Source organism: Ovis canadensis, chromosome 18 (genome assembly GCF_042477335.2).
Source record: "Ovis canadensis isolate MfBH-ARS-UI-01 breed Bighorn chromosome 18, ARS-UI_OviCan_v2, whole genome shotgun sequence".
Taxonomy (NCBI): domain Eukaryota; kingdom Metazoa; phylum Chordata; class Mammalia; order Artiodactyla; family Bovidae; genus Ovis; species Ovis canadensis.
This window is the reverse complement of record NC_091262.1, coordinates 70,274,136-70,296,816: the sequence shown is the minus strand read 5'-3', so window position 1 is coordinate 70,296,816 and position 22,681 is coordinate 70,274,136. Positions and strand designations below refer to the sequence as shown.

General features: G+C 47.1%; 1 protein-coding gene across 3 annotated transcripts in view; it reads left to right on the top strand.

Moving 5' to 3' along the window:
* Positions 1-22,681, top strand: part of FBLN5 (fibulin 5) — an 88,245-nt gene continuing 65,564 nt past the window's right edge. Inside the window, exons 1-5 of one of the 3 annotated variants that reach the window (XM_069559606.1) lie at positions 1-303; positions 466-688; positions 4,582-4,636; positions 6,979-7,030; positions 10,865-11,119. In XM_069559606.1, the coding sequence (XP_069415707.1) occupies positions 672-688; positions 4,582-4,636; positions 6,979-7,030; positions 10,865-11,119 (379 nt within the window). In that variant the 5' untranslated portion in view covers positions 1-303; positions 466-671. Of the gene's footprint in view, positions 1,232-4,581; positions 4,637-6,978; positions 7,031-10,864; positions 11,120-22,681 lie in introns of all 3 variants that reach the window. The other 2 variants (XM_069559605.1, XM_069559604.1) reach the window with 2 other exon arrangements.

Genomic DNA, 22,681 nt, shown 5'->3' with positions numbered 1-22,681 from the left:
GAAGTGCTGATGCTCTGGATCCCGCCCCCGCCTCGGCCCACGACTGCCCAGCCCCGGGGACCTCCTCCCCGGTGGGAAGTAAAGGGTCAACGGGCCCTCCCCGCCCCCCCCCCCCCCCCCCCCCCCCCCCCCCCCCCCCCCCCGGCACCCCACCCTCCTGCACTTGCCCGCCAATCGCCTCCACAGAGATGCTGGGAGCCCAAGCGAGGGCGACTGCTCCGCCGGGAAAGGGCTCTCCTCCCAGCGCTGAGCACTTGGTCCTGGCAGACGCCCCAAGATTGTTGTGAGGAGTCTAGCCAGTTGGTGAGCGCTGTAATCTGAACCAGCTGTGTCCAGACTGAGGCCCCATTTGCATTGTTTAACATACTTAGAAAATGAAGTGTTCATTTTTAACATTCCTCCTCCAATTGGTTTAATGCTGAATTACTGAAGAGGGCTAAGCAAAACCAGGTGCTTTCTCTGTAGGCTCTCCAGTGGCTCGGAGGACCCAGGCTCTCCCCTTGTTCCTCTCCACGCCTCGGCTCGGCCCCCCTGGAATAAAATTCTCGGCGAGCCCCACAGGCCCAGAGGAGGCCGAAGTTCAGGAACTGCTCCTCCGGGGGTCCCGCGGGCTCTGAGAGCTCTTCCTCTTTTTCCCCACCAGCTGCTTCTCCTGCCCACGCATCTTGGACATGCCAGGATTCAAAAGGTACGTTCTCTGGTCCGGACTTTTTTTTTCCTCCAGGGTCTGGAAACTTTACTCAAAACCCGATGGGTGGAAAATGGCTATGGCCGTGATTCAGGCTGTGTCAGGATATTGGAAAAGGCATTAGCTAGTGATGCAATGATATTGTTAATTATAAAAAGCTGCGCCTCTGTAATTTCCATCTTGAAGTCTTCTTTTGGGAGTGGGTATTTTATAAGACAGTTTCAGAAGCCAGCATCAGACAGAGGACAGCAAAAATCTCAGAGCTTGATTTTCCTCTTTCTTTTCCGAAAGGGCCGCAGATTTGCGTGCTTTTTTTTTTTCTTTTTTTAATTTAAAAAAGAAAAAAAATTTTTTTTCTTAATTTGAGAGATCAGTTACTAGTTCACTAGCGATTATTTTGCTGCATTGGCTGTTGGACCAGCGAACAAGCTAGCTGCACCTCCCAGGGCTGGATTTGCTCTATGTCGGTGTGGGATTCACAAAGGGCATGCGACCCAGAAGTCTCGAGCCAATGAAAAGTGGGGACTGCAGACAGAAACGCATGTAAGCAAACATTTTTATATTCTTTAAGGAAATTGCTGTTCTAGTCAAGTGATCCTTCAACCTTGAAGAACTTTATCTGGATTACATCTGCAGTTTTTATCCAGGGAACTCTTGAGAACATAACTGCTTTAGACAGAGTGTGTGTGTGTGTGTGTGTGTGTGTGTGTCTGTGTCTGTGTGTGTGCATGCTGAAAACGGAACTGTAATCCTGTCATCCTGGATCGGGGACCAGAACTTCTCTGACAGACAGTCCTGAGATTTGAGATTCGGTTGGTCCCTCTTGGCTTTCCTCCCAGTTGAGGATGGAACACAAAATAGGTGGACCCACCTGTTTTTGAAAGTCCCAGGACCCGTTATGAGCATCAGAGGATCCCCAGGGTTCCTGTAGTTAATTTATCTTGGAGTTTTCTGGAGTTTTTTCATGACAAACATAACTGTTTGTGACACTGTCAGAGCAGGGATGCTTGGATGTTATTTCATTTTTGGAGAACTGTCTCAATTAGCCTGGAGCTTACTTGGCCCCCAGGCCCCAGCTGGGGCTCTTCCAGGAGGCTGGGCTTGGGGCGGGATCTCTCAGGGGAGACCTGTCCTGGGACTGCCCTCTGGCCAAAGGGAACAGGGAAGTCAGGGGTAGGGGAGACATGGGGTTAGCATGCCTTTTCTACTAGGTCTTGAAGTCCACTATGTGAAGTCAGCCTGTTCAGTCTCCAACAAAAATGAGACAGGGTTTTATAGCCAACCGAAAGGAAACTTCATGTGAAGAAACAGGAAAACATTGAAATTCATAATATACAGCCTGGAAAATAAATTTGTTATTGTTCTTTCATTCCTTCCAGATATAAATCTGGCCTTTGCAAATATCAAAAAGCCCTGGGATTTGGCTCTGCGCTTTATAAGGTCAGAGCTGTCTCCAGCGTTCTAGAACCTGTCTCGTGCAGGCGCTCAGATGAAACGAAAGCTTGTGGACTCTTAGGGTCATTATTCTTCAGACTGAGGATTAGATGAAGGGAGTGGGCTTGCCTCTCTTAGCACCACACCAGGGTCCTGTTTCCTCTGAACCTCACCTTAATTCTGGGGCTCTCCAAGTAGCCCAGCGTTGCTGGTTCCTATGAACCTTGTGTCATGGATTGAGTGAGCTTTGTAGTCTTTTGAACTCTCTTTTTCTAAAGGGAGGGATTGTAAAGTGAAGGTGTATATTGATAGTAACAGGTCCCTAAATTCAAGCAGGTCCCAGGTCCACTGCTTTACTGAAGAAGCCTTTGAGGTCCCCTCTTCCAGGAAGTCTTCCCTGACCTTCTCTAGCCCCAGCCTGGCTCTCCTGGTGCTCATTGGGTGTTTCTATCCATGCCCTAACCAAAGTGTCTAGACGTTATTGTTTCAGGTGGCCCCTCAACCCGCTTTCCAGAGCAGCGTCTGTGTCATAGTTTTGTGGTTTTTCTGCCTGCAAGTAGTAGTTGCTCAGATAAACCCTCTATTGAACTCAGTAATAATAGCACCAAATAAAGCTCTGTATTTGCATAGATTATTTTTAAAACCATTTTAACAATTTTTAAGTGTCCAGTTCAATAGTATTAAGTACATTCACACTGTTGTTCAATCAATCTCCAGAACTCTTTCCATCTTGCAAAACTGAAATTCTGTACCCACAAACAACAAACAACTCCCTAATCCTTCCTCCCTCCAGCCCCTGACGCCCACCATTCTGCTTTCTGTCTATGATTTTGATTGCTCTCGGTCCCTCATATAAATGGAATCAAACAGTATTTGTCTTTCTGTGATTGGCTTGCTTCACCTAGCACAAGATCCTTGAGATTCATCTCTATTGTCGCACTTGTCAGAATTCCTTTCCTTTTTAAGGCTGATAGTATTCCATTTATGTGTGTAACACATTGTTTATTCATCTGGTGATGGACACTTGGGTTGCTTCCACCTTTTGGCTATTGTGAATAACGCTGCTGTGAACAGGGGTGTACAGAAGTCTCTTTGAGATTCTGTTTTCAGTTCTTTTGTATGTATACCCAGACGTGGGATTCCTGGATCATATAGTGTTCCATTTTTGATTTTTTGAGGAACCTCTAGACTGCTTTCCTAGTGGTTGCATCAGCATACCTTCCCAGCAACAGTGCCCAAGTGCTCTAGTTTTTCCATAGCCTTACTAGCTTTGAGCTTTTTTGGTTATCCACCTGATGGGTATAAAGTGGATACACAGTTTCTTGGCACCTCCTTCTAAGTGTCCACTGTGTTCCTTTTTCTTGGGGCTGCCTGGGTCTCCATGTCCTGTCCTCCATCTGGGTCTGTGTGAGGTGCACTCTGGGAGCATGTGTGTTCCCTGTGATACCTCCATTCCGTGGAACTCACATGCTTCACGTTGTACTTTCATCATCCGGGGGCACAACGGCTCCTTCACGCTGCAGTCACTTCAGAGTGAAGATGTTCAAAACTCAGGCAAGTCCCCTTGGGTCAGGAGTGAAGGTCAAGCAGTGGTGAATACATTATTAATATCACAGTGGTGGGTTTTAGATTTGTTCTTTGAAGCAGTCAAACTGTTTATTTTTAAAGTGAAGTGAGAGTTGCTCAGTCGTGTCTGACTCTTTGCAACCCCATGGACTATAGTCCATGGAATTCTCCAGGCCAGAATACTGGAGTGGGTAGCCTTTCCCTTCTCCAGGGGGTCTTCCCAACCCAGGGATCGAACCCAGGTCTTCCACATTGCAGGTGGATTCTTTACCAGCTGAGCCACAAGGGAAGCCCAAGAATACTGGAGTGGGTAGCCTATTCCTTCTCCAGCAGATCTTCCTGACCCATGTATCAAACCGGGGTCTCCTGCATTGCACGCGAATTCTTTACCAACTGAACTATCAGAGAAGCCCTGATTTTTTTTTTTTAATGCCACGTGAAGTCATACACCATGGCAAACAAACAAAAAAACCCAATATAGCACAGGGAGCTATATTCAATATCTGGTGATAAACTATAATCGAAAAGAATATGAAAAAGAACACATATATGTATAACTGAATCACTTTGCTATACTGCAGAAATTAACACCATGTTTTAAATCAATCATGTCATTAAAATTGTTTTCAATTGTTTAAAAAATGCCACCTAACACATTATATTGTGTTGATATGTTGATATGAAACCAGTGGAAGGGGCGCAGTTCTCTTCGGGATGGTTGGGACCTCTGGCATGTCCCTGGCTACTCTGAAGCATGCCCCTCACCCTCCAAATACAAGCACAAGGTGAAGTCACCATTGTAAACACACAGGCAGCACAAGATGCATATATAACCCCAGACCCGGATGCTGAAAGTGTCTCGGGCATTTACGTCAGCTTCTTACTTCCCACAGGATACTCACCGTGACCATTCTGGCTCTCTGTCTTCCAAGTCCTGGGAATGCACAGGTAAGATTTTTATTATGTTACTTGTCATGAAGTATGTTAAAAAGCAGGCTGAGGGTGTCCAGCCATGCATTTTAGAATCCTCGGATCGTGTCGTTTACCTGAACCAAGCTCTTCATTGTACAGAGGTTAAGGCTGGGGCTCAGGGAAGCTGAGACTTGCCCCAGCTGGTGCAGTTTATAAGTGGCAGGGCTGGGACCTTGGTGTCCTGATTTTCCATCCAAGACTCTTATAATCAGATCATGCTGCCTCATTTGTGTTCACTGGGGGGTCTTGAGTTATTGCAAGTGCTAAAAACTCAAGCATGTTCTAGTGTTTCTGGGCAGTGGTGCTTCTCTATTCTCCCCGTGTTGCCCGTGTGTGTGTGTGTATCCTTCCTGGAGGAGGTGGGCAGAGGAAGGGTGACTCAGCTCCCAACCAGTGAAGACCTGGCTCTGGCCCAGACCCCTGGGAAGAGTGTGAAGGGAATCTTAAGCTCCTGGGGGGCTATGTGGAGAAGTCTGCTCCATCCCTGACTTTACAAAGTGATGTTTGTGTCAGCCCTTGAGAAATGTGGGCAGATCACAGGAGATCAGGGCAGCCTTTCTGCATCTCCAGCTCAGAAATGAGAGAAGCCCTACCTCTGAACAGGCCTGAGGGGCCACGTAGTCAAGTGGAAATGCACGCGCATGTGCACGAACATATAGAAGACGGGACAAAATCACCAACACAGCTCCTCTAACTGTTGGTTACAGCTGTGTACACCAGAGTCCTGAAATGGGACCAACCAAACTCTCACTGAGCAGACGGATGCTCTCCCAGACTTTCAGGGTCTAGGAAGGAGATCTTAGGATTTCAATTCATGTTTGTTTTGATCACATCCTTTAAATGTTTTTTCAAAATTAAGAATTTTGAAATAGATTTCATTGGTGGTGGAAAGAATCTTGAGAAAAGTAGCAAAGATTTAATTTTTTGATGTGGGCCATTTTTTAAAAGTCTTTATTGGATTTGTTACAGTATTGTTTCTGTTTTATGTTTCATTTTTTTCGGCCACAAGGCATATGGGAACTTGGCTCCCTGACCAGGAAATAAACCCACACGGCCTGTCTTGGAAGGCAAGGCCCCAACCACTGGACCACCAGGGAAGTCCCACCAAAGACTTTCAGGCCTTGGAAAGGCCTTGGCAATCTCCAGTATAGCTCTGTGGTGACAGTTGACATGTAGATCCAGAGAGGGCCATGTTTATAATATAATGTTTGTTGAATTATAGGCATGTTAGGCACATTAACAATTTAGTCTTTACAACCACTCAGATGTAAGTACTATCATCCCCATTTTACAGATGAGAAAACTGAGGCATAGAAAAGTTATGCAGTGAGTAGGGGCTGGAGTGAAACTTGGAAGCCAGTCAGTAGACTCGAATCCATACCTGCACTTAGCAAACAAGGGTTGAGACTTAACTTTATGGCACAGCCTCCTGGCTCATTCATTGCATTTCTTTTGCCCCAAGGCCCTAAGACACCTGAACCCACTCCCAGGAATGCAGCTGAATCTATCATCTTCACACATCAACCCATAGCTCAGGGAAGTTTAACTCCCCCCCAAACCACAGGGAAGGCCAGGGAAGAAGCCCTCATAGGCAAAACCACACCTCCTTGACTTATTCCTGTAACATGTCAGCTCTAGAGGCTGATTGTTGAGCCCATGAGATTTTTCTAAATGGATGAAGTTGTAACTCAAGTTGTATGCGAAGCCTGCAACCCTCGGGGGCTGTTGAGACCTGGCTATCTCTGGAAGCATCTTTGTGTAATTGTCTTCCTGAGGTTAAAATGGAAGAATTTCCCCAATTCTGTTTCTCTTAGAAAACTGACTACATCACTGTATAGATTTATTTTATACACAGACCCTGTAATCAGGTATAAGATTCCAGAGGGGCCAAAAAACTCGTGCTGGGCACTGGAAAGGAGTTAAATAGCCCCCAAAGAAAGAGAGTAGTTGCCCTTAAAGCAATAATATTCTGTCCCAGGAAGGGGTGAGTACAGGGCAAGCCTCGCTGGGCACATCAGATGTGATTAGTATTGCTCTTCATTAACTAGAGCAGGAAAAAGCCCCAATAACCATTTGCTAAAAATGAGCATTTTGACACAATGATGCAGGAGCTTAAAAAGTGATGCTAGGTATAAAATGATTATTAAAAAAGAATACCTAAAAAGGGACAAAAAGCGGTTATAACACAGATGTTGGTATTACAAATGCCTTGTTTCTTTACCCATTTCCTGTACTTTCTGTGATACAGTTAGAATACTTCTATAGTTAAAAAAAAAAGTAAGTGAAATGACCTGTCCTTTTTCTCTTCCTTCCCGCAGCAACAATGCACGAATGGCTTTGACCTGGACCGCTCGTCAGGACAGTGTTTAGGTATGAGGCCCTGCAGGTCCTTCGCCGGGTGGGGGTGCAGCCGCAGCTCCAGCGCAGGGCCGTTTCTCTCTCAGCTGTTGTTCAGTATTGGCAAGTCTGTATCAGCCTTGCCCACAGAAATGGGCAGAAACAGTGCCACGGGATGGTTGAAATCAATGACCGTCTTCCGCTGGTCACCTTCTTTGTGCCCAGCACTGGTAAGCCCTGTGCAACAGGGCGAAGATGAGGAAGACTTGACTGCTGTCCTCAGGGAGCTCTCGATCTGCGTCAGTTTCCCCGGACTGCCTTTACAAATTGCCACAAACTTAGGGGCTTACACAGTACAACTATATGATCTTACAGATGTGCAGGTCAAAAGCCTGATGGGGGCTTCTACCAGGCTAACACTGAAGTGTTGGCAGGGCCTTGTTCCTTTCTGGAGACTTGAGGGAAGAATCCATTTTCCTGCTCATGCATGGTGCTGGCAGAATTCAGTTTCTTTTTTCTTTTATTTTGATTACGATATAATTGACATACGATAGCGTCCAAGTTTAAGGTGTACGGTGTGTTGATTCGATCCACTTATGTATTCCAGTGTGATGACCATCATAGCTTAGAGCTCACACCTCCCTCCTGTCACATAATTACCTCTTTTTTTTTGTGGTGAGAACATTCAGGATTTATTTTCAGCATTTTTCAAGTATACAATATGGTATTGTTCATAATACAATACTGTGCATTAGTTCCTTAGAACTTATCTTCTAGCTGGAAGTTTGTACCATTTACATCTCATCTCTCCCACCCCCAAGCCCCTGATGACAACCATTCTACTCTCTGTTTCTGTAAGTTTGGCTTTTCTGGATTCCACATATAAGTGATATCTTGTAGCATTTGTCTTTCTCTGTTTGCATAATGCCCTCAAGGTCCACCCATGTTGTGGCAAATGGCAGCTTTTCCTTCTTCCTCATGACTGAATAATATTCATATGATTATTATTAATATTATATTATTCATATGATGATAATATTAATTGATAATAATAATAACACATCTGTCTGTTATGAACTTTATCCATTGATGTGCGTTTTGGGTGTTTCCATAATTTGGCTATCCTGAATAAATGCTTCAGTCAACATAGCAGTACAGATATCTCTTTAAGATTCTATTTTCATTTCCTTTGGATATATACCCAAAGTTGGAATTGCTGGATTGTATGGTATTTCTAGTTCTAAGTTTTGGAGGGACCTCCACACTGTATTCCACAGTGGCTGCACTGATTTACATTCCGCAGAATTCCATTTCTTGCGGCTGTAGGACTGATGGTCCTGTTTCCTTGCTGGCTGTCAGCTGAAGGCCTCTTTCAGTTTCTAGAGGCCACCTTCTTCCTTGGCCTCTTCGCCAACAAGTTAAGTCCCTCACATGTTTGTAATCACATCTCTTTCTGTTGCCTCATCTCACTGACCAATCCTTCTTCCTCTTCTTCCACTTTTAAGGATTTGTATGATTTCCCTGGGCCCACCCAGATAATCCCAGATAATCCTCTCATCTCAAGGTCTTCTGATTAGCTTTAAATCCGTTCTGTGAGTGCATGCATGCTCAGTCACTCAGTTGTGTCTGACTCCTTGGAATTGCAGCTCTGTGGACTATAGCCCTCCAGGCTCCTCTATCCATGGAATTTTCCAGCCAAGAGTACTGGAGTGGATTGCCATTTCCTCCTCCAGGGGATCCTTACGACCCAGGGATTGAACCCACATCTTCTAAGTCTCCTGCATTAACAGGCAGATTCTTTTACCATTGAGCCACCTGGAAACCCTTAAATTCACTCCATCCATGCCTAATTCCTCTTTGTCCTGTAACCTAATGTAGTCACAGGTTCCAAGTGAGTGAGTGAAAGTCGCTCAGTTGTGTCTGACTCTTTGCAACCCCATGGACTATACAGTCCATGGAATTCTCTAGACCAGAATACTGGAGTGGGTAGCCTTTCCCTTCTCCAGGGGATCTTCCCAACCCAGGGATCAAACCCAGGTCTCCTGCATTGTGGGAGGATTCTTTACCAGCTGAGCCAACAGCAGGGACACAGGTTCCAAGGAGGACAATTTAGGGCTCTTCTCCTTGCACGCCATCTAGTGGGGGTGGTCGACCTAGGCAGAAAGAACTGTACAGAGTGGAATAAAGTCATTACCAAGATGAGGTGATCTCTGCAGAAGTAGGGGAGAGAGTGATGCCTTCTGTCTGCGGCCAATAAAGAAAGCCTTCATGGAGGTCACATTTGAGTCGGGTGTTGAAGGATGAACAAGATCCCGAGAAATAGCATCCCAAGTGGTAGGAACAGCATCAGCAAAGACCAGGGAGACAGAGCATAGAACAGCATGCTGTGGACGAAGCATAGCGTATAGAAAAAGAACACGGCTCCCACCTTGGGGGGATATTTACCTTTTAAATTATATTTGCTTTAGGCCAAATCATTTGTAATCTCTGAGCTTAGGGTTGAAAAGAATGATGGGTGGTGAGGAACAAAACCATAACTTGGAAGCTCCAGGCTCCCACTTTGACTTAAGGTGAAGGGGCGTGAGGATGCACCAATGGATGCAGAGCAGGATGACAGCTGTCTTCCCTGGCCCCCCGGTTTTAATGGTGACTTCACGCTTACAGCTAGAAAATGGAGCTTCATGTTTCCCTTTCCTGAGGGGGTAGTTGGCATGAGTCTCTCAGAGGAGGTGGCAGGGGTGAGCTGTCAGGATTCAGGGCCCTCCCCCACAGCCTCCGGTCCCACGGAGAACAGACTCCCCAAGGTTGGTGAGAAGCCCCAGTGTGTGGGGTCAGGTCAGCTGCTCCTGCTGGGAACCCAGTCCAGGCCTCCTCTGTCCCCGGCCCAGCAAGGCTGATTTTCTAGAGAACCTACCCCCGCCCCAAACCCCACCCCCAAATCCAGACACAACAAACACAGCACCAGCCTGGCTGGAAACGGGCCCTGTTTGCTGGCACTGCGTGAGCTGACTCTCAAGTAAGTCTCCACTTTCCTAACAAGTAACTCACTCTTGGCCAAGCCTTGTCTTTCTGGACGCAAGGGCCTCATTCTCCCTGTCTAGCTGTTATTTGGAGGAGAATTGAGTACAATGATGAGGCCCATCCTAGTGTTTCCTGAGTGTCGTATGGACACACCAGAGTACCTGAGATGCTTTTGGGTGATACATCCACAGAAAAACACTCTTTATTTTAATAGTTATATTTAATTTTTATTCTTACCTTCTATTTTTCATAATTGATAGTGTTTTTTTTCCATTTGCTGTCATCATGTAAAGATGAAAAAAATATGCTCCCTTGGGTTTACAATGTGGATTCATTTAGAGAAAAGTGTTAAGCATGTGGGGCTTCCCTGATGACTCAATAAGAATCTGCCTGCAGTGCAGAAGACGCAGGAGATGTGGGTTTGATCCCTGAGTCAGGAAGATCCCCTGGAGGAGGAAATGGTAACCCACTCTGTGTTCTTGCCTGGGACATCCCACGGATGGAAGAGCCTGGCGGTTTACAGTCCATGGGGTTGCAAAGAGTTGGACAGGACCGAACACGTGATGGATTGGTTAACTGGATTGAGTATGTGACAAGTCCAGGCTGGTAGCTATAGCCCAGACATCGTGAAGCGGGTATTTGATGACTTGTCAATTTGATTCAATTCAGCTAATATTTGGGTAGTACCTGATGGTGATGAGCCAGGCACTGCCCTACGTATTTGGGAGCAGATGCTGGTATTTCATGGTTGGGGTTCTTCCTGGTGCTGTCAGTACAGAGCTCTGCTTCAGTTTGTACCATGTGGCTGAGGGGCTGCTAACACCTGTCCTTTCTGTGGCCTTGCAGATGTTGACGAGTGCCGGACCATCCCTGAGGCCTGCCGAGGAGACATGATGTGTGTCAACCAAAACGGCGGGTATTTGTGCATCCCCAGAACGAACCCCGTGTACCGAGGGCCCTACTCCAACCCCTACTCCAACCCCTACTCAGCTTCTTACCCAGCAGCTGCACCCCCGCTGTCAGCTCCAAACTACCCCACCATCTCCAGGCCTCTTATATGCCGCTTTGGATACCAGATGGATGAAAGCAACCAGTGTGTGGGTGAGTAGCCCAGCGTCCTAGGCTTCCTCTGTGCTGGCAAAGCCACGTTCCTGTCCAGCAAGTCCAGCCCAAGGTCGTCTCCAGAAAGCCACCTTGTCTCTGCTTTATGTTCATCTGTGTATTCACCTATCTATCCTATCTATCATCTACGTATTTGTTATCTATCTGTCTTTCAATTGTATCTAACATCCATCTATTTGAAGACCAAGCTCATGTTTTTTCTCTGTTCAATAACAAATATATTCGGTCAAACATACTAAGTGAATCCCAGAGAGAGGATCTAAAGATCTAAAAAGGACCAGCTTTCTAGAGCCTTCGGCATCACACACCCTTGAATGGAATGTTTGCTCCTGAAAGAAAAGAAGCCTTGAGGGACAAGGCCAATTGTTCTGGAAAGAAAGTGGGTTCCTTGGGTGGGGACCAGTCTTTTGACCAACCGGAACCTTGTAGATGGGAGCTCATAGTGTGAGTGGATCCTGGGGAAGAAGATGCTATATGCCATGGGTTCCCCAGGCTGTTGGCAAGTGTTGTGATGGTGCCTGGGGGAGTGCTGGAGCTCTGTGGGCCAGTGTGGCTTTCGTGGAGGGTTACCCAGTATCCCCACGCATCGTTTAAGCTTTGGTTGGACCAAAACTTTGCAACTGTTTCCAGCATTGGAAGGTGGGTCTAGAGTGATGATTGCTTCCAAGTTTTTTAATCATATGCTCCATCTGCAAAATCTTTTTGAATCTGGACCCTTATTACATGCATGTTTATAAATTACACACACATCCTGTTAGTGTCATATGGTTTGAGGAGTGTAAAGCTTATGTGAAACGTAGAAAATTTTAAAGAATGTGATCAAAATAAAATATGAATTGAAATTCTAATATTTCCTTCCTGTGCCCTGAAAGTTTGCGAGACCATCAGGATACTTAATGAGATTGTTGGTCCCATTCCAGGGCTCTGAAGGTGGTGTTGTAACCTACTGCTGGGGAGGTTGTGTTGGTGATTTTGTCGTGTCTTCTATATGACCATGCAAATGAGTGTGCATTTTCATTTGACTACATGGAAATAATATGCAAACAAAGTGTCTTTCAGAGCAAAAGGGAAAATTGGATACGCCTTGTCCAGACTTCTCTATTCTTACTGATCTCAAGATGTGTATGTGTGTGTGAGAGAGAGAGAGAGAGAGGGACAAGGAGCTGACTGATGGTCACGCTGAATATAGATGAGTGTTCAAGGAAAAAGAACACAGGACCCAATCAAGTCACAGACTGAAGTGCTGGTGGGGAAGATAGTAATGTACTTCCTTATGACTACTAGGACAATAGACGATTGTAACTGAAAGGGACTTTAACAATCTTTACCCATAGCCTCTTCATTCTATAAAAATGAGGATGTGGACTCCACCAAGAGAGGTAATTACAAAGGTAGCATGGAGGTCCTGCTCTGCTGACCGGCCAGCCTACATTTTCCTCACTCGCCTACGTGACTGCTCTCATTTGGTAGAAGAGGAATGATCTGGAAGAAAAGGCAGAGAGAGAGAGTTGGGGGGTAGGAGCTGCTCTTCAGGATGTCCTGTGGGGCTGGAGAAGCCGCGTGACCACGTGCACATCTTGAAGTGAGGAAGGGGTTGTCAGGACCCGTGAGTCACTCCAGGATTTCAGGGCCGGGCAGGTCTCGGGTGGCAGTCCCGCAGACCCCTTCTGGGGAACAGCTGGGAACTCCAATGCGCCCCCTCCCCTCACAGCCCTCTTCCCAGGATCCCAGCACTGGAGAGTAAGCACGCGGCTGGGAACCCTATTCATCTCCCGGTCTCTGTGACGTCAGGCACTTTTACGCCTCCAACCTGTCTCACGGGAGATGCGGAGCCTCATAATGGCCCTTTTGTAAGGAGAATACAATCCAGGAACCCTAGCGAGGACTGGCACCGGGCCGTCCACGTCCAGAAGTTCAGCCTTATGTATTCATAAGTCCCGGGTTCCTCCCCGCCTCCCTTCACCCCACCCCGCCTTTCCTGGTTTACACTGGTTCTTCTGGGCATTGTGAGAGGGGACTTCTGAGGGAGGAGGCCCCCAGGAGGGATGAGAGAGGCGGGGCCTGGGAACAGGCCACAGGGAAGCAAGGCTGGGGCTGGGGCAGGAGTGGGGGTGGGGGTGGAGGTGGGGGTGGGGGTGGAGGTGGGGGTGGGGGCGGGGGTGGGCGTGGGCGTGGGTGGGAAGGAACCGAAGGAACCCAGAGGGGGATATTGCTGGGAAAAGAGGAGGTGAGGGGGTGAATGTAGGTCTGATCCTGTGGAGGAAGCGAGAGTGAGTGGCCTGTGATGTGGAGAATTGGAAAGTGTTTCTGAAACTTGGGTATTCTTTTTTTTTTTTTTTAATGTATTTATTTCTTTGGCTTAGCAGGGTCTTAATTGCAGCAAGCACGGACGTTAAGCTGCGGCGTGCAAACTCTTAGTTGCGACGCGTGGCATCTAGTTCCTTGACCAGGAATGGAACTTGGTCCCCCTACACTGGGAGCAGAGTCTTAGCCACTGGACCACCAAGGAATCCCTCTTTATTTTTTAGCTTTGATATTGGATTGTAGTTGATTAGCCATGTTGTGATAGTTTCAGGTGTGCATGTATCTATTGTTTTCAAACTTGGATGTTGTGGGAGAGGAGGACCACATCTCCAAGGGGCCTCTCCTCCTCCTCCTCAACACAGAAAATGCTCAACAACAGTAACAGCAGCAGCAGTAGTAATAATAGCAAGCACATGATGCTATGTGCTAGGATCCTTACCAGAATGAACATGTTGAATCCTCACCACAACCCTGTACAGCAGGACTGTTGTTATTCTCCTGGCCCTGATGCTCAGAGAGGTTAAGAATCTGTCTAAGGTCATACAGCAGGTGGGGGCTGACCCAGGGTTTGAATCCATTCAGGCTCTGGATGAGGAAACTGAGGCTGAACAAGGTCAAGGTTCAAGCCTCAAAGGAGTCAGTCCTGGAGCCCTGATGAAAAACTAGGACTTTCTCTTGCCTTTTTTTTTTTTTTTTTTTTGGTAAATAAATTTTTGTTCTGTAAAACTTTGAACCTAGACAAAAGCAGAGAAAACATAGTGAACACTTACCTACTTGTCACTCAGTTTGGGAATTGTCAATATAGACCCACTCTTGTTTCTTCTTTACCCTGACCAAGTGGATCAATTTAAAGCAAATATCAGGTATCAAATCGTTCTATCCTTAAATACTTCAGAATGTATCTATCTCTAAGAGATAAAGCTTCTTTAAAAAATAATAGCCACAATACCATTGTAAACCTACAAAAATTAACAGTAATTCCTTTTTATCATTTAATATCCAGGTAGAGTTCATATTTTTGTGATTCTTTCATAAATGTCCTTTTTTTCTTTTTTTTTAGAATCAGATCCAAGTAAGGTCTACAAATTACATTTGATGAACAAGTCTCTTAACGGCTTCTTAATCTTTTTTGTCTCTTTCACACTTATTTGTTGAAGAGGCTGAGTCGTCTGTCCTGTAGAATTTCCTGCATTTGAGATCTTGCTTGTTGTGTTCTTGGAGTGGTATTTAGCATATTTCTTCATCCTGTCTATTTTTCTGTAAACTGGTAATAGTTAGACCTAGAGGTTTGATCCAATTTAAGTTTAAATTTTGGGCCAGTTGTTTTCTAGGTACTGTCCTTGCTCTTCTTTCCATGTCCAGGTTTCTGCACATAAACTGCAAGTAAGTTTGGCTTAAAGAAGCAAGTGGACACTTTCACTGAGGTTTGCTCCTTCTGGGTTTTGGACCCACTTCCAAGACAGCGATTTCCCTCCTTGTCCTCTGTCTCTGCAGGCTGGGCAGGGCCAGGCTTGGAGCCCAGGTCCCCTGAGCCTCTGAGCTGCCTTCTTGACCCCTCTGTTTTCTGTTCTACTTGGGAGATCCCTAGACCCTGCTCCTTCTGGAACAAAGTTTGGCCTCAGGTTTAAGTCCACAGGCCCCTAGATGTAAACCTGGATCACTCAGGGCCTTTGCAGGCTGAGTGAACAGTGACACAAGAATTACATGAACCAAGAAAGTGTTGTGTCATCCAGAAAACCGGCACCCTGGCTTGGGGATACTCAGCACCAGGGCAGCCTGTATGAGGGTAGTGGGACCCGTGGCTGGTTAAAGTGTGTCCCTTGGATCCTGGCCCCTTGGGGGAGATGATGGTCAGCATCTCAGAGATTGGAGAACCAGACGGACTTGGTTAATCGGCAAGGAGGATGGAATTGGTGCATGAAAGGCAGGATGCTGTGGGGCTAACAGGGTTGATGCTGAGGACTCAGGGAGGGGTGAGCTAAGCTGAGTGGTTGGGGCACCCAGAATATGAACCCCCACTCAGGAACCTTTCTACCATCACTTTGCCTCTGAGAATAGGACTTTTGGCTAAGGTCCCTCATGTTGATGCCACTCTTTTAGGCGTATCTGTTTCCTTTGTGGCTTAACTTGTCACCTCTCTGGGTGGACATTCTTCATGCTGGCTTTGCTAATCAACTTGGCTCTGTGGCCAAACTAGGGACTCCACCAATAACTAATGCTCATGAGACATTTCGCAATTGAGAAAGCAGCCTTTTACTAGAACCACACTGCCCCAGGGACTACAGGAATTCCTCTGGTCATTTGTGGAGTTACAAGCAATATCTTTATTCTTCCTTCTGGCCCAGGGTTTTCTCATTGATCAAAGCGCCTGAGCAGGCAGAGAGGAACACATATGGATCCTTTGGGAAGATGAATGGCGTTGGCCTGAAGCGTTCTCTTGAGTTATTTTTCCTGAAAGTCAGCCAATATGTAGTCAATCCCTGTTTATAGAACACCTCTTCGGTGCCAGGCTCTGGCTTAGGCACTGAGGGGGGCAGGGAGTCTGGGCACAGCCATGGGACTGTCTTCAGAGCTTAGCATCAAGGAAGGGAGATTAGTCATGGAAAAAGCAGCTGAAATACTTGGCGGCCTCTGATAGGTTCCTGAGATTTTTCGAAGATAAGGCAGAGACAGGAAAAGGCTCTGTTTCCTGGAGTGGAGAGGGCCGGGACTTGGAAGCCAGTCAGGCCTTGATACTCACCTTGGTTTGGCTACTTCCTAGCTATGAGACTGGGGCCTCAGTTTCTTCATCTGTGAAATGGGTACAACAATGCCTATTTCACAGATAACATGTGAAAATATCTCACCCAGTGTCTGCATAGAGTATCACTCGGTAAATGTTAATTGAGAAAAGAAAGATTCTCAGGTCTTGAGATGATAACTTATAGAGAGTCATCAAGTCTGAAAATGTATTAAGTGCCTTAATTTTTTTTTAAAATTGATATCTGGTCTTCTTTTTTCTTTTGCAAGGAAGCTTTAATCTTTATAACTTAATTTATTTAATGTCTTAGGCCAGGCTGTGTGTGGCATGCAGGATCTTAGTTCCCTGATCAGGGATTGAATCTGTACTCAGTGGTTAAAGGAGAAGTCTTAACCACTGGACAACCAGGGAAGACCCAAGGTCCTAATTCTTGAAAACCTTTAAAATGACCTAAAACTGAGCTTGGTACTCACTCACCTTGCAGACTTTGTTGGGCTTTGCCCAGTTTAGCACTTTATGAGACTTCAGTCAGATTGTGCTTTGAGATGCTGGTGAACCCTGAATTTATTTAATTGTGAAACAAAACAAACTACCCAGCTGATAAGACAAGGGCAGGAGTGCTTGGATGGGGCAGCTCCTGCAGGCTTTTCTTCATATTTTCAAAAATACAGGTTTGAAACCAAGTCCTCAGGATGAGACCAGGAGGGAAGCACAGGAAGCTGAGACCATGGGGCTCTTTAGCTGCTGGATTGGGACCAGACCAGGCAGGCCCAGGGAGGAGGGGACCCAGACGGAAGCAGGACACAGATTTGTTCAGATGTCCCTGTGAACTGGGCCTTAGGAAGCCTGTTCATGTGCAGCCCCTGCACTCAGGTTGTCCCATCTTGCTTCAGATCTTTCCTAGTCACTGGCTGGGGTAGTGAGCAAGCATTGTCACCTCTCTGAACCTGTTTTTCCATCTGTAAACTGGGATGACAGTATCAATTATTAGTAGAGGATATTTGTGAGATTTCACTGAGATAGTTCACATAACTTGTCTAGCATGGAGGCTGGCTTTCTGTAAAGGTTAATAACAGTTGTTATACTGTTTTGGGTGCGTCAGATCTTATCATTCTGTGATGAATTCTGCTACTCCATATTCCTAGTCTTGTTATTCTACTATTGTTTATTCTTTCCTTTGGGAGTTAGACTTACAAGCAGGAATAGAGATGCTGGTGTAGAGAAATGGGCCTGTGAACAGTAGGGGAAGGAAAGGGTGGGATGAACTGGGAGAGTAGTGTTGACATTTATACTCTACCATGCAGAAAATATATAGCTAGTGGGGAGCTGTTGTATAGCACAGAGAGGTCAGCTTGGTGCTCTGTGATGACCTAGAGGGGTGAGATGGGGAGAGTGGTGGTGGAAGGGAGGCTCAAGAGGGAAGGGACATGTGTATATGCAGAGCGGGTTCACTTCGTTATGCAGCAGAAACAGCAACAGCAAGAAAAGAGTACAGGCCTTTTAGAGCATGGAGGGTTAAATTCTTGCCACTTTCGGTGGCAGGAATTGGCATTACTTGTGCTTCCAAGGGGAATTCAGCAGAGAAGGGACTCCAGGAGGGTGTCCAGGACAGCTCTTCTCGCATACAAATGTGCCCCAGAGTCACCTATGGGGAAAATCTGACGTGGCAGGTCTACTGTGGGGCCTGAGGCCCCACATTTTGCAGAGGCTCCTGGATGATGAGATGCTGCTGGTCCAGGGAAGCTACCATCCATCTGTCTACCCTTAGATAGGCCTGCATTTAAAGAAAGGTAGAAACTTTATTTTTAATGTAATTCCCATATTGCTCGAATTTGTTAGAAGAATGTTTTATTTTTGTTGAAAAACGAAAACAAAAAGCCCCAAAGAAATGTTTTTAAAGCCTAAGTTGAAGCATCATGTTGTAGTGGTAAAGTTAGGACATCGGTAAGAAATGTTCTCTGATCCCAGATCAGCTATGTATTCGCTGTGTGATATTAAGAAAGTCACTTGGCTTCTCTGACCTAAGGTTTATTATCTGTAAAAAGCAGGGATTAGGGGTCTTACTATGGGATCTGTGGATAGAATTTAGCAGATCGGTTTTATCTTTTTTTCCCTACTAACTTCTAATGAAATTTAACATTATCTGCCTTTATATAGGCAATAAACCACAGAATGCTTAACAATACCTGTGGCAGTATTGACAAGAGAAACACAGATATTTATACATCACATTAGAGCTGTGCCAGTTATTCTGACACACTTTGAAGATCTTGATGTATTTTGAAATAGTCCCACTTGCCATCACTGCAAAATTGTGGGAGATACTAGACCTACTGCCCAACCTTGTCATTTCTAAGATATATTATACATTTGTTTAAAAAATATTTTGATAACTTTCAGTAGTATTGGTTTCTTTCATAATCCTATGAATATAATTTATGCAATTAAAAGCATTACTCTGAGAAACGGGTCCATGGCTTCACTGGTCTGCAAAACACATGTCCTAGACCAGATGATTTCTTCAATCCCTGGCCCTTAGGGAAGATGATGGTTATGTCCAGACAGCCTGGGTTTTCTGTTAACTCGTTCCCACCTGGATTGCTTGTAACGCGGTCCTTCTCTACTTGTATGTTTCAACCAGCCCACGTACTCAGTGACATCTTCTGCTGGGACCATGCCAGTCCTCCATTTGTGAGGAAGCCCTACCTACCCACAGCTGGAGCTGGCTGCAGGGACTGGCCTAGGTGAGGCCTAGGGGACCTCACCCTGACCGCAGTGAGGTCAGGGCAGCGGCTGGCCTTGGGGCTGGATGGGAACTCTCCGGGCCTTTGTGTGTGTGGTAGGCACTTCCCTGCTGCCTAGCATGGCCATTTTCTCAATGAACCACAACTTTTTCTTGGCTCTCACCTTATGTTCCTTGGTCTGGTCCTGTTCCTTTTCATCATGTTCCATTCTGGGATTAGCCAGTTGTGTGTGAAGGGCAGGCGGTGTTGCAGGAGGATGGAGAAGCTCTGAGCCACAGCAGCTCTAGCCCCACTGTGGCTGTTTCTGGCGAAAGCGAGTGTAAGGCCAGGTCTCCAGTGAGCCCTGCTGCAGGGCAGGAGGGCACAAGGTTGCAGTCACCTTCTGGGGCCAGGGCCGAGTGGACCATTGCAGCCTGTTTAGCCACATGTGTTTGAAATTAGTAGGAGGTGCCTGGTACTGTGGTTCTCAAAGAAGTTCAGCGGTTCCCGATATGTAGAAAGATGATTGTACCTCCTCTTTCGTCGTCGAGGCAGGTGGTTGTAGATTTCTTTGCAAAGATGCCTCTGATGAAGTGGGGTGAGCACACACACTGGACACCCGGGAGCAGAGCTGCTCGCAGAGGTTCTCTGCTCGCCTCGCAGCGGTTCTCTGCTCGCCTCGCAGCTTCTGCCGGAGCTCTGTGTGGCTCTGATCTGCGTGTGTGGGCGGGGTCCACAGGGCATGTGTGCAGCTCCGACACCCAGTGTGATGGAAGAAACAGCGAGCTGGGAACTCTTTGTGCTGTTAGGAACGGATCAGATGAAATAAAGAAGGGAAAATGCCATATGAAAGCAAAGAATTCGTGTTGTGGAGAGTGTATGCATGCATACAAGGAAACTGATTCAAGCCATAAGTGAGGAATCACATTTAATGCTGCCGACAGCAGCATCCTCATGTAAATACCGTCTGATAGGCCTGAGTTATATCTGCTGTTATGCCAAGAACGGGGATCTTTGTGTTCTCAGAGGCCTGGAGGGACTGGGTGACAGGCTGTGGAGTGGTGGAGGGCAGTGTGATGTGTGGGGAAAGTGTGGGCTTTCGATTCAGAGATGCTGGAGTTCAAATGCCACCCCCAGCGCAGGTGCCTGGCTCCGAGCTATAAACCCTTTGAGAGACCTCTCCTCCAGATGGGATGGGAGTGCATACCCTGTGGAGTTGGTTTTAGCAAAGGATGTGCTGTCTACGCCCCCCAAACAATTGCTGCTGTCTGTCACTCCCACCACCCTCTCCACAGAGGAGCAGCCCGTCTGTCGCATCACCTCTAGCCAGTCCCTGCCCAGCACACAGACAGGCAAGTGGCCCCTGCTCACTGGCGGCTTATCCCAGGTGGGCAGCTGTCAGGAGGGAAAGGGAGGGAAACCGCCTTTGCATTTGTAACCATGTGCTGATGCTTCTTCCCAGCTCCACTCTGATCCCTGCTCAGCCAAAGAGGCTGCCCTTGAGTCATTCTCTGGGGCTCTCTTACCTCTGGGGGTGCCGAGGGGCCAGATGGGTATACTCGTTCTCTTTCTTCGGCTGCCAGCCTCTCTGGACACATGGACACGCTGACAGAAAGACAGACTCCAGACCACACTGCCCCGGGAAGCGGTGACTAGGCAGTGCTGGTGGGCTGGGCTGACCCATCACCTAGAGACCCCTGAGTCAGATGATCTTTGAGCAGGCTGGGTGGTCTCCTGCTTAAGGCCAGAAAGGCTAGGCTTCCTGGCAGCCTCCAGATATGCGACAGAGGGCAGACAGGAGTCCACGTGCTCTCACCAGGACATGGGTGTTGGAAGTTGAGACAGTGTCGGGGCTTCCTTGGATACAGCCGCTGCACCAGCATCCACTGTTTACCCTCAGCATCTGGCAGTGTGAATTCTCAACAAGCTGTGCTGTGCTTAGTCACTCAGTCATGTCTGACCCTTTGCGACCTCATGGACTGTAGCCCGCCAGGCTCTTCTGTCCATGGGGATTCTCCAGGCAAGAGCACTGGAGTGGGTTGCCATGCCCTCCTCTCTCAACAAGCTATTGGCAACTAGTGAATGGATGAGTGACGGGATGAATAGAAGGAAAGCGCGGGCACCGTTCAACCCAGGTGACTGGGGGGACCTTCACTCACTTCCACATTTGGTCTCTCATCACCCCCTCAAAGCACGCCCCTTGAATGGCTCCCACTGTGCTGGATGCCAAAGGGGAACCAGGATGACCAAGCGTCTCTGTCCCTTGAGTGCCAGCACCGTGTTCACGGTGTGTGCCCCCACCCAGCATGCTTCACTGGACCACTGGCACTTGGCAAGCATTGAACTGAATTGAATTTACACTGTAGCTGAGGGGCTGATGGGAAAAGATGCTTGTGAAGAATCATCTGCTCAGATTGACTTACCAAGAGAGCTTACCTCTACCATCCTTTCTGCCCTGGGCTATGCTAGGAAAAATCTGTGATAAGCTGTGCTCTCCTTGGAGCCAGGGCTTTGTTTCTCTGCCCTGGGAGGGACTGGCTTTCAGGGATCCACTTCCAGCCAGGATCAGCTCCTCGCACAACTCCAAGGGGCGCCATTCAATTGTGCGGCCCTGCCATTGGCATCCTCTGGAGCCCAACAAGCAGCGGGAGGCTCCTATTTGTCTTGGAAACAGAGGTGCATGCTTGGGGAAGGGTCCCCGGGCCATCTCCTTGGGGGCTGGCAGGGAAAGGACATTCACAGGATTCCTTCCCTCCAGAGGGCCTCAGACATCAGACTGGATGTTAAGGACTGACCTCCCATTTCCCTCGGCTTGTTGGAGCTGGGCCAGAGGGGAGATGGGGACAGCCAGTGCTGGGCCCTGCCCCAGGCAGCCAGCATCGACAGGCTCCAGGGGACGGCGGGTGGGTCGAGGCTGGGCGGCGGTGAGGCGTGGGGGACTTGTCAGTGTGAACTGACTTTCCTTCAAACTAAAACGTTTGCAGAAACCCAGCCAGAGTTGATTTATGAGCCCCACATATTTCACAGGTCTTAACACATCCCCCAGGAATCAATGAGGTCAGACAGAACAGACTTTGCATCCGGAATCAGTATGAAATTGGCATCTTCAACAGTTCCCGTGGGAAGCAGGGGATAATAATTTAAGGGAGATTATATTAATAATGCAAAGGCACAAAAATCCCAGACTCAGCTTCATTCCCACTGGGGAGAAAGACAATCATCTGTTTTCTGCATCTGAGCTGGGTGAGGGGTGGCCACCTCTGCTGGGGCCACTGTGAGCAAAGTGAAGCATGATGGGATGCCGGCGCCATGGCAGACGATGAACTCAGTGCCAACCTCAGTGACCACAGCCTCCCGCACTGTGTCTGGCGCATGCTCCATAACTGTGATAAATAGATATTTGTGATTATGTATTTAACATCTCTATGTCCAGCAGGAACTTTCTGTCCTGTTCACCTTGTATTTTTAGTGCTTGATAAATATTTGCTTAAAACTCAACATTGAAAAAACTAAGATTGTGGCATCTGGTCCCATCACTTCACGGCAAATAGAAGGGGAAAAAGTAGAAGCAGTGACTGATTTTATTTTCTTAGGCTCCAAAATGGTGACTGCAGTCATGAAATTAAATGACGCTTGCTCCTTGGAAGGAAAGCTGTGACAAACCTAGATAACGTATTAAAAACTAAAAGCATCACATTACTTACAAAGGTCCTTGTAGTCAAAACTATGGTTTTTCTGGTAATCATGTATAGATGTGAGAGCTGGACCATAAGG